Genomic DNA, 12,040 nt, shown 5'->3' with positions numbered 1-12,040 from the left:
TTTACGTCGGGATACATGGTAAAAAATGCATTATAATTCCATTTATATTCAAAGTTCAAAATTTACCTTGTAGAACTTTCCCTTTTCCGCCAATTTGGATTTTTTTGTATCAAATGAAACTTGCGAAAGTTTCGTTTTAATCTAAATATGTACCTATAAATTACATAACTAACCCAAACATTATTTATTTTTACTTTTATATTTTTTGGTTTTACGCCCAGCCTGACTTTTACATACTATGACAGAAAACTATGAAACAATATTAGTAAAACATGAAACAGTAACATAAAATAATTATCTGACAAATCACCAAAACTACATTACCAACGACTACTGTAATTTTTAGGATTCAACTTTGAACCTAATAACTAGGGGTACGTAAATTTCGTTTTTACGAAATAGATGCGATAAAAGCGAAATCTGCATTTTATTTGCGATAAAAGCGAAATTTTAAAATTAAATACTTTCGCACCTTTTTAAGTTACGTGCTTTCAAATGTTGATCAGAAGCGCTAACAATTAGTACAACTCTGTTCAAAACAGACAGAGACGGCACGAGTTGTTGCGTAGATGAGGAGCGAGCGTATTGCGGGATCGTTTTTTGGTAGGCGCGAGCAATTGCGCCTTAAATTTTGAGTTCTGGTTTGCTGCTTAGCTAAGAAGTAGTGTAGATTGCAGGATCGTGTTTTGGTAGGCGCGAGCAAATGCGCCTTAAATTTCGAGTATGGTTTGCTGCTTAGCTAAGAAGTAGTGTAGATTGCAGGATCGTGTTTTGGTAGGCGCGAGCAATTGCGCCTTAAATTTCGAGTTAAGGTTTGCTGCTTAGCTAAGAAGTAGTGTAGATTGCAGGATCGTGTTTTGGTAGGCGCGAGCAATTGCGCCATACATTTCGAGTATGGTTTGCTGCTTAGCTAAGAAGTAGTGTAGATTGCAGGATCGTGTTTTGGTAGGCGCGAGCAATTGCGCCATACATTTCGAGTATGGTTTGCTGCTTAGCTAAGAAGTAGTGTAGATTGCAGGATCGTGTTTTGGTGGGCGCGAGCAAATGCGCCTTAAATTTCGAGTATGGTTTGCTGCTTAGCTAAGAAGTAGTGTAGATTGCAGGATCGTGTTTTGGTAGGCGTGAGCAATTGCGCCTTACATTATGAGTATGGTTTGCTGCTTAGCTAAGAAGTAGTGTAGATTGCAGGATCGTGTTTTGGTAGGCGCGAGCAATTGCGCCTTACATTTCGAGTATGGTTTGCTGCTTAGCTAAGAAGTAGTGTAGATTGCAGGATCGTGTTTTGGTGGGCGCGAGCAAATGCGCCTTAAATTTCGAGTATGGTTTGCTGCTTAGCTAAGAAGTAGTGTAGATTGCAGGATCGTGTTTTGGTAGGCGTGAGCAATTGCGCCTTACATTATGAGTATGGTTTGCTGCTTAGCTAAGAAGTAGTGTAGATTGCAGGATCGTGTTTTGGTAGGCGTGAGCAATTGCGCCTTACATTTCGAGTATGGTTTGCTGCTTAGCTAAGAAGTAGTGTAGATTGCAGGATCGTGTTTTGGTGGGCGCGAGCAAATGCGCCTTAAATTTCGAGTATGGTTTGCTGCTTAGCTAAGAAGTAGTGTAGATTGCAGGATCGTGTTTTGGTAGGCGTGAGCAATTGCGCCTTACATTATGAGTATGGTTTGCTGCTTAGCTAAGAAGTAGTGTAGATTGCAGGATCGTGTTTTGGTAGGCGCGAGCAATTGCGCCTTACATTTCGAGTATGGTTTGCTGCTTAGCTAAGAAGTAGTGTAGATTGCAGGATCGTGTTTTGGTAGGCGCGAGCAATTGCGCCTTAAATTTCGAGTTAAGGTTTGCTGCTTAGCTAAGAAGTAGTGTAGATTGCAGGATCGTGTTTTGGTAGGCGCGAGCAATTGCGCCTTAAATTTCGAGTATGGTTTGCTGCTTAGCTAAGAAGTAGTGTAGATTGCAGGATCGTGTTTTGGTAGGCGTGAGCAATTGCGCCTTACATTATGAGTATGGTTTGCTGCTTAGCTAAGAAGTAGTGTAGATTGCAGGATCGTGTTTTGGTAGGCGTGAGCAATTGCGCCTTACATTTCGAGTATGGTTTGCTGCTTAGCTAAGAAGTAGTGTAGATTGCAGGATCGTGTTTTGGTAGGCGCGAGCAATTGCGCCTTAAATTTCGAGTTAAGGTTTGCTGCTTAGCTAAGAAGTAGTGTAGATTGCAGGATCGTGTTTTGGTAGGCGCGAGCAATTGCGCCTTACATTTCGAGTATGGTTTGCTGCTTAGCTAAGAAGTAGTGTAGATTGCAGGATCGTGTTTTGGTAGGCGTGAACAATTGCGCCTTACATTTCGAGTATGGTTTGCTGCTTAGCTAAGAAGTAGTGTAGATTGCAGGATCGTGTTTTGGTAGGCGCGAGCAATTGCGCCTTACATTTCGAGTATGGTTTGCTGCTTAGCTAAGAAGTAGTGTAGATTGCAGGATCGTGTTTTAGTAGGCGTGAGCAATTGCGCCTTACATTTCGAGTATGGTTTGCTGCTTAGCTAAGAAGTAGTGTAGATTGCAGGATCGTGTTTTGGTAGGCGCGAGCAATTGCGCCTTACATTTCGAGTATGGTTTGCTGCTTAGCTAAGAAGTAGTGTAGATTGCAGGATCGTGTTTTGGTAGGCGCGAGCAATTGCGCCTTACATTTCGAGTATGGTTTGCTGCTTAGCTAAGAAGTAGTGTAGATTGCAGGATCGTGTTTTGGTAGGCGCGAGCAATTGCGCCTTACATTTCGAGTATGGTTTGCTGCTTAGCTAAGAAGTAGTGTAGATTGCAGGATCGTGTTTTGGTAGGCGTGAGCAATTGCGCCTTAGATTTCGAGTATGGTTTGCTGCTTAGCTAAGAAGTAGTGTAGATTGCAGGATCGTGTTTTGGTAGGCGCGAGCAATTGCGCCTTACATTTCGAGTATGGTTTGCTGCTTAGCTAAGAAGTAGTGTAGATTGCAGGATCATGTTTTGGTAGGCGCGAGCAATTGCGCCTTAAATTTCGAGTTAAGGTTTGCTGCTTAGCTAAGAAGTAGTGTAGATTGCAGGATCGTGTTTTGGTAGGCGCGAGCAATTGCGCCTTACATTTCGAGTATGGTTTGCTGCTTAGCTAAGAAGTAGTGTAGATTGCAGGATCGTGTTTTGGTAGGCGCGAGCAATTGCGCCTTAAATTTCGAGTTAAGGTTTGCTGCTTAGCTAAGAAGTAGTGTAGATTGCAGGATCGTGTTTTGGTAGGCGTGAGCAATTGCGCCTTACATTTCGAGTATGGTTTGCTGCTTAGCTAAGAAGTAGTGTAGATTGCAGGATCGTGTTTTGGTAGGCGCGAGCAATTGCGCCTTACATTTCGAGTATGGTTTGCTGCTTAGCTAAGAAGTAGTGTAGATTGCAGGATCGTGTTTTGGTAGGCGCGAGCAATTGCGCCTTAAATTTCGAGTTAAGGTTTGCTGCTTAGCTAAGAAGTAGTGTAGATTGCAGGATCGTGTTTTGGTAGGCGCGAGCAATTGCGCCTTACATTTCGAGTATGGTTTGCTGCTTAGCTAAGAAGTAGTGTAGATTGCAGGATCGTGTTTTGGTAGGCGCGAGCAATTGCGCCTTACATTTCGAGTATGGTTTGCTGCTTAGCTAAGAAGTAGTGTAGATTGCAGGATCGTGTTTTGGTAGGCGCGAGCAATTGCGCCTTACATTTCGAGTATGGTTTGCTGCTTAGCTAAGAAGTAGTGTAGATTGCAGGATCGTGTTTTGGTAGGCGCGAGCAATTGCGCCTTAAATTTCGAGTTAAGGTTTGCTGCTTAGCTAAGAAGTAGTGTAGATTGCAGGATCGTGTTTTGGTAGGCGCGAGCAATTGCGCCTTACATTTCGAGTATGGTTTGCTGCTTAGCTAAGAAGTAGTGTAGATTGCAGGATCGTGTTTTGGTAGGCGCGAGCAATTGCGCCTTAAATTTCGAGTTAAGGTTTGCTGCTTAGCTAAGAAGTAGTGTAGATTGCAGGATCGTGTTTTGGTAGGCGCGAGCAATTGCGCCTTACATTTCGAGTTCTGGTTTGCTGCTTAGCTAAGAAGTAGTGTAGATTGCAGGATCGTGTTTTGGTAGGCGCGAGCAATTGCGCCTTACATTTCGAGTTCTGGTTTGCTGCTTAGCTAAGAAGTAGTGTAGATTGCAGGATCGTGTTTTGGTAGGCGCGAGCAATTGCGCCTTACATTTCGAGTATGGTTTGCTGCTTAGCTAAGAAGTAGTGTAGATTGCAGGATCGTGTTTTGGTAGGCGCGAGCAATTGCGCCTTACATTTCGAGTATGGTTTGCTGCTTAGCTAAGAAGTAGTGTAGATTGCAGGATCGTGTTTTGGTAGGCGCGAGCAATTGCGCCTTACATTTCGAGTATGGTTTGCTGCTTAGCTAAGAAGTAGTGTAGATTGCAGGATCGTGTTTTGGTAGGCGCGAGCAATTGCGCCTTACATTTCGAGTTCTGGTTTGCTGCTTAGCTAAGAAGTAGTGTAGATTGCAGGATCGTGTTTTGGTAGGCGCGAGCAATTGCGCCTTACATTTCGAGTATGGTTTGCTGCTTAGCTAAGAAGTAGTGTAGATTGCAGGATCGTGTTTTGGTAGGCGCGAGCAATTGCGCCTTACATTTCGAGTATGGTTTGCTGCTTAGCTAAGAAGTAGTGTAGATTGCAGGATCGTGTTTTGGTAGGCGCGAGCAATTGCGCCTTACATTTCGAGTATGGTTTGCTGCTTAGCTAAGAAGTAGTGTAGATTGCAGGATCGTGTTTTGGTAGGCGCGAGCAATTGCGCCTTACATTTCGAGTTCTGGTTTGCTGCTTAGCTAAGAAGTAGTGTAGATTGCAGGATCGTGTTTTGGTAGGCGCGAGCAATTGCGCCTTACATTTCGAGTATGGTTTGCTGCTTAGCTAAGAAGTAGTGTAGATTGGCGTCCGTCCATCTCTTGTCTTTCAATCAGTCACTCGCTCATGCGCGTATGGTATAGTTGTGTTACTAACGTCAATATGGGCCGCCCGAAATCTGAACGAGTAAAAAAGTTCAAAGAGGATGGCTTGTATTTAAGCGATACTAACATCGTAACGTGCAAATACTGCAACGTGCGTTCGGAAGGAGAGAAGTTAGATACTTTGAAGAAGCATACGACTTCTGTTACTCATTTAAGAAAGAAATCTGATCCTGATCCTCTACCAGGGTCTTCTGGAATTAAAAGGCAATCCACAATAGTTGGTGCTTTTGAAGTGCAAAAGCGTGCCAAAACGGAAAAAGAGGAATTTGTGCATGGCACTGTAAAAATGTGTTTGAAAGACATTCCGTTGAATAAACTAGATCATCCAGCTGTTCGCAGTTACATGGAAAAATATGTGCCTGGCTCGGGTAACCTGCCTTCTGGAGATAATTTGAGACGTAAGTACGTACCACAGTGCGGTGTTTCGGAAAAAGATGAAGTGAAACAAAAACTAAAGGATCAGCCTGTAGTTGTGGTGGCCGACGAAACTTCTGACAAACAAGGCAGATGTGTCTTTGCAGTTTTACTTAAAACTGTCTCTTCAGAACCACAGCAGTCTTGTTTCTTAGCAAGTGTAAATTTTTTAGACACTGCCAATGCTTCCACTTGTTCTCAAGCAATAATTGATACTTTGAAAGAATACGAAATTCAATACTCTCAAGTACATGGTTTAGTGTCTGACTCTGCAAGGTACATGGGTGCATGTTTCAACTTGCTAAAAATACTACTGGGTGACCATGCACTGCACTTTCAATGCTGGGCGCACAAAGTGAATCTTGTGGGTGACATTTTTATAAAAGAATTTAAGGAACTGAACTCTATTGTAGCCAAGACAAAGTCAGCCTTTTTGCATTCTAGAAAAATGAAAAGTTCTTATTTAAACTTTCTACGACAGCATGCTCCACAATTAACTCCTAAACTTTACCCTACGCCTGTTGTAACCAGGTGGAATTCTTGGTTTAAATCTGTGATTTATTTGAATGAGTATATGCAGCAAATTATCGATTTTCTTAATGAATACGAAGACGATAATTCTAGCACTATTTACCTCAAAGAATGTTTTGAAAATGACATTCTAACCAGTAAAATTCAAGTTCAACTTACATTCGTATCAGAATTCTGTCCAAAAATTATTTATTTATTTATTTATTATTATTACACGCCCTAATGGGCTTTTACACACCACAAAGTTTAATAGTAGAGTATCACAGTTATTATAGATTCTACAAAATTAAAACAATAAAGGAAACATAATACAACGAAAAAAGAAAAAATATTAAATGTTACAACAAAACCATATAATAAAATAAGATACATTAGTAAAAATGATAAGAAGTCTTACATAAATAGATATTCAAAATAAAAATAAAAATATATATATTGCGGAAATTATAGATGTCTATTTGTGTCCCGATCTATAAAAGAATTGAAATAAACAATATTTATATTGATTATTTTTAAGATGAAATATATCTCCCAGATCAGAGTATTTATTTCCGAGACTGTGAAGTCTTGGAATTGGGGAATTTTGATAAGACAGTGTCCTTGTGTTGTAAAAATAAAAGGGTAGTAAATTTTGGCAAGATCTTTTGGGTATGTAGATGCTGATTAATTGGAGTAACTCTGGACAGTCAATTTTGTAATGAAGTAATTATGAAATTAATTATGAAACTAATTGACAATTTAGAAGGTTCAAACTATTCGTTTGCACACATTTTGTGGAGTAAATTAGAAGATTTGAAGTCCTCTCTTCAGCTTCAATGTGAAGGCTCTTTTAGCGAAAAAACAATTAATATTTTATCAACCGAAAATTCTATCGATCACAGCATGATGTTGAAGACAGCAGCTCAAAAGAGCTTGGATAAATTGTTGGTACACCATGGGGGGGGCCGAATCCAACAAATGAGTGCTACAAGCACATTGTTGGTACACATGGGGGCCGAATCCAACAAATGAGTGCTACAAGCACATTGTTGGTACACATGGGGGGCCGAATCCAACAAATGAGTGCTACAAGCACATTGGCAGATTATTTTGTCCATCGGAAGCAGCAAATGTGCCCTCTTCTTCTGTCAATTCAAATTCCATAGTGGAAAGCTTCGCAAAAATTCCGTTTTTCAAAAGTGTACCACAAGAAGAACTAATTGACGGGTACTCTCATTTTCACAGACAATTACTTCGATTGGTCGGCCAAGAAGCTCCTGTGGATGTAATGCAAGTTTTAGTTACATCAAAATCATGCTACCCTGGATTTGCAAAAGCAGCTATTCAATCTAAATTGCCCTGTCAATAGTGTTGATGCCGAGAGGTACTTTAGTATCTACAACATTGTAGTAACTGATCGCAGGCAAACAATGAAAGATGAAAATGTAGAAATCACAACAATGCTAGCCTTTTATTTGAGTTTTTAACACTGTATTTTTTTTGCGAAATAAATGCGAAATTTGCTATTTTGAGTTTTTTTAAATGCGAAATCACGATTTTTTATTTGCGAAATTTACGTACCCCTACTAATAACCTATTTTTGCATGGAAATAGTTGTTTATTTTATTAATTGTTGAAATAACGTATAATTTACTTTAACAAACAACCTAAAAGTGCGGCGGTAAATAAATAATTATAAAATTTTAAACTCGTTTTTAAAAAAAAATTGCGAACGTAAACGTAAGAATGTTTACCTCGTAGTTGATGTACTGCTTTCTCCATTCCGGGGTGATATGCGCCGACAAATGTTCAGCGAACTTCATTGTAAGATGTGTCAACTGTCACAACAAACACCCCACACCGCACATAAATATTAAGCTATTTGACTGCTTTATAAACCCACGACTTGCGCTGTTGCTAAGCGTGCACTAACAAGCACCGGCACTAACCACCCGTCTATAATTAAATGCATTACATAAAGTCTAAACTATATCCGTCCCGAGTGGATTATTAATCGACAGGTCAATAGCGCCCACACAAATAATAACACGGTGTACATCAAAGCGCCTTCTGAAGCCCCCTTGCATCGCGAGGCTGGAAAATAGCGGAAAATGCCAAATTTAATGGTGTTTGATTTCACGAATTAGGTTGGTAACACTTTGGAAAACACCCCTACCTACTCATACCTGCGAACATGCGTACTTTGATATTTAAATAAGCAAGGTGGCACTTCACAAAGGAGTACACTGCTCATGCCAGCGCAAAGCAGCAAAACTCTCATTTTTTACAAGGTGACACAATTTTATTTGTACGTAGATATTATCTCTGCGCGATTTGTTTCTAGGCCGCATTTTCGCGCGGGAGTGTCGACATATCTCCCTTCTGATTGGTTCATCGATTCGGGGAAGTACCTACAATTTATTTTTATAACCCCGCGATGTTTGAAATGGTTAGTGTGACATTTCTAATAATTAGTATCCAACGCATAGTGCATCGTTTATTCAGTTGATTTATTTGATGGTTTTGGCAAACGATAAGTGCGCTATAATGAGCATTTAGTTTGTGGAATGGAATAGTTCTTGAAGATTGAAATTGGCTTCTGATCTGAAGCACACGCCGCCGGCAGTCTCTTTCGATTTGTACACATAAAAAACTTCCCCATAAAGCATGTTTTATTTTATTTCTGGAAAAAATAAGAGGATAAAAAGAGCTAAAGAAATTTTGATATTGATTCCACTTCAAATCATAATTCTTAGTAAGTATCCGAATTTTCAGTCCGTCCGAAAACGGCTTTCAAAGTTTAAACCCAAGCCTTGCATTTATGCTCATAAGAAAGATGATTTTTACACAAATGCCACTTTACAGTGATTTTGTCATTGATTCCACTTCAGACAATAAATCTTAATCATAAAATTTCAAAGTTGATTTTCAAGTTCTTTGAAGGTTCTATTCGAGTTCTTTCATCATTTCAGTTTTGTGAAACAACTGGCCAATAATGACATAATAACATTTGATGAATTGTTCAAATTCTGCGAAACAACCCGTCCTTAGTACGTATCCAAAATTTCAATCCGTTCGGCGTAGATCGTTGGTACTGCGAATATGGCTTTCAAAGTTCGATCCCAAGCCTTGCATTTATGCCCGTAATAATGATGATGAATATGAATGGTAGCAGAAGTCGGGGACGCCCGAGGAAGACATGGCATGATCAAGTGAACCAGATACTCGAGTCGGGCTATGTCATGAGTCGGAATTGCAGAAAAGTATGCGTGGGTCGATGTGTGAATTCAGAGCCGGCCTTACGCGGGCTTGTTTGGAGCAGTTTGCTCCGGGCGCCGAATTGCCAAAGCGCTGATAATATCTACCAGCTAACAGTCCTAACACATCGCCCTTGAGATTATTTTTCAAGACGGCAAAAAAATACAGATCATCCGAATATTATTGATTACAGTAATCACCTGCGGTAAAGGGCCGGTTCTGTATGAATGTGAATGAGGCAAGGAGTGTGTGCCAAAACCGAGTTGTTTGGGTGTCCGTTCTTTCTGCCTACCTCTGCGGAAACAGCTTCATGGTTAGTTAGGATGCCCAGATAACGCAACAAAAACATTTTCATCTCATAGATATTCATCACATGATTATTAATCACGGTAGTAAGTATAAGAACGCTTACAATTCAAAACGATGATAACTGTGAATTGTGATTTTTAAGAACATGAATTATTCAGCACAATTTTCCAGTTACATGAGTGGGATATAATCTGTTACCAACATACCAAACCAACTGAAATGCGTCAAAATGAAAGTTTTTTCCCCAAAATGTATTTTTCAGTAAATTTATTTGCTTGTTTTATATTACCTACAAAATATCTCATTAAATTTGAAACGCTTCAAATTCAAGATGATATTCATAAATACAAAAACGCGTTATGTTCATACTACTCAAACAAAAAATATGGTACGTTGGAAGATAGATTATATTTTAATTATTACAATAAAATAACTTTGTTTCAATGCCACTTTATTGTATATATTTTCAATGTATAAAACCAACCGGTTTCGGTTCACCCCGAACCTTCATCAGGGTCATTTAAAAACATATATGTGATGAGTTATAGTTTGTATTGAGTTATCATGCGAGAAATTATGTGAGGAATTATCATGTAACGAATAAATTTGATTTTCTATTTTTCGACCTGGCAACGCTGTTGCGAGTACACGAACAGTGTTGCCAACTCAGCTCCTTTAGAACTATATTTAGCTCTAAATAAAATTGAGGCCGTCATCTCCAAAAAAATGGTCTAGCTCCCTATGTCCCTAGGTATATATATATATTTTTTTTTTTTTATTGAAAATTTTTTTTTGATACATATACAGGGTGTCCGGAAACTCGTAGTACAAGCGGGAAACTGGTGAATCTACATCACATTTGGAGTCGATTTTGTAGTATATTTTTTTTTTATTTGAGCTTTCGTTATCGAGTAAATCGAGTTTGAAGTTGATTTTTTTTTTTTTAATTTTTTTTTTTTTTAATCAAATTCTTATAAATTATTACTGAAGATCGAAGTACCCAACTAATTAAAACTATTTAAAAGTAAAACAAATGAAGAAACTCGGATTTGAAACATTATTTTGAAATCAACCTTCATTTAACCCGGTGTAATCATAAAATATTTCTGCTCTGCAGGGTTAAAACATCTGTTATTCAACCCTAAACACCAGAAAAAACTTTAACCCTAAAATAGCCGAAAAATTTTTTTTTTTGGTTTTTTTTTTTTTTTTTTGAAAATGCTCAAATCAAAAAACTTTATGTTTTTTTGGGTTCCCCATGTGGTGTAGATTCTCCAGTTTCCCGCTTGTACTACGAGTTTCCGGACACCGTGTATATACAGGTACATACATAATAACAAAAAATAAAAGAGAGTAACAAAAAAAAATCCCACAAAGGCGAGGCCTGTGCGTGGGCATTATTATTTGTATGTGGATATTTAAAACAGAGGTTTAAATAAAAATAAAATATTGTACATGGTGATTGATTTTACCGTAATTTCAGTTACTTTTTAATAAAATTCCAAAAATATTTAAGTGCTCAATGAATATTAATTGGTACAACAAGTATTAATTGATACAACAAACACATAGCAGACTTTATTATATATCTACTCTTAAAGCTAATTAGTTGTAAGTATAATTAATGGCTTTGTTAATAACTTATAAGAAAAAAATATCTATTTTGGCTGTTTTGAGCCAAGTTTTGATATATTTTTTATATGAATGAAGATTTTGATGAGTGGTCTCTTTAAGGGTTGAGCATACTGAATTATAGATTTTTGGAGCAATAAAACTAATGTGTCTCTGGGCCTGTCTAGTTTTACAGTGGGGTACAACATACTCACAGGCGCCACATCTTCGACTGGAACGATTAGAATTTTTAATAAAATTGTTTGGGTGCTTGTAGATAAATTTAAGACATTGAAAACTATAGGTTTGTCTAAGGTCCAAAATATCGGTTTCCCTAAACAATTGTTTGGAGGGATAAGATTTACTTTTCTGGTACATAATCTTAATTATTGATTTTTGGGCAATTTCTAATGGTTTGAGATGATTATTGTAACTTCCTCCCCAACCAATTATTCCATAGGAAATAGATGAATGGACTAGTGCATCATAAACTAATTTTATGGTTTTTATATTAACTATATTACACATTCTTTTAAAAATATAATTTAAATATCTCAGTTTGTTAACAGTTTTTTCTATATGGCTGGTCCATTTTAGTTGAGAATCTATGGTTACACCTAAGTACTTAATATTTTTTCCTGATTTCATCTCTTTACAGTTTGAGCATGCGGTAGGGTTACAATTTACATTATGAAATCTTAAATTAAGATTAGTTTTGGGAGCTGACTTCAGTGTTTTATAGAAAGGAATACAGAGAGTTTTTTCATAATTTAAAGTAAGAAGGTTTCTATCTAGCCACTCTTTGACAATAGTAATACATTTGTTAGCCTTATTAGTTGTGTCTTCCCATGTATTTCCTTGGACTGTTATTGCAGTATCGTCAGCAAATGAGAAAATATTACCAGGTATAACAATGTTACATAA

The 12,040-nt window shown here is 38.1% G+C and overlaps 1 protein-coding gene across 1 annotated transcript in view; it reads right to left on the bottom strand.

The window, feature by feature from the left end:
- The window catches only part of LOC149420572 (solute carrier family 53 member 1-like), a 28,622-nt gene extending 20,674 nt beyond the window's left edge, over positions 1-7,948 (bottom strand). The window contains exon 1 of the mRNA XM_089636385.1: positions 7,693-7,948. Coding sequence (XP_089492511.1) covers positions 7,693-7,761 — 69 coding nt within the window. The 5' untranslated portion in view covers positions 7,762-7,948. The remainder of the gene's footprint in view (positions 1-7,692) is intronic.
- Between the last annotated feature and the right edge of the window lie 4,092 nt (positions 7,949-12,040).

Source organism: Hesperophylax consimilis, chromosome 10 (assembly GCF_061612785.1).
Source record: "Hesperophylax consimilis isolate HC1 chromosome 10, BYU_Hcon_1.0, whole genome shotgun sequence".
Lineage (NCBI taxonomy): Eukaryota > Metazoa > Arthropoda > Insecta > Trichoptera > Limnephilidae > Hesperophylax > Hesperophylax consimilis.
The sequence above is the reverse complement of the archived record's forward strand: the minus strand, read 5'-3'. Positions and strand labels throughout refer to the sequence as shown.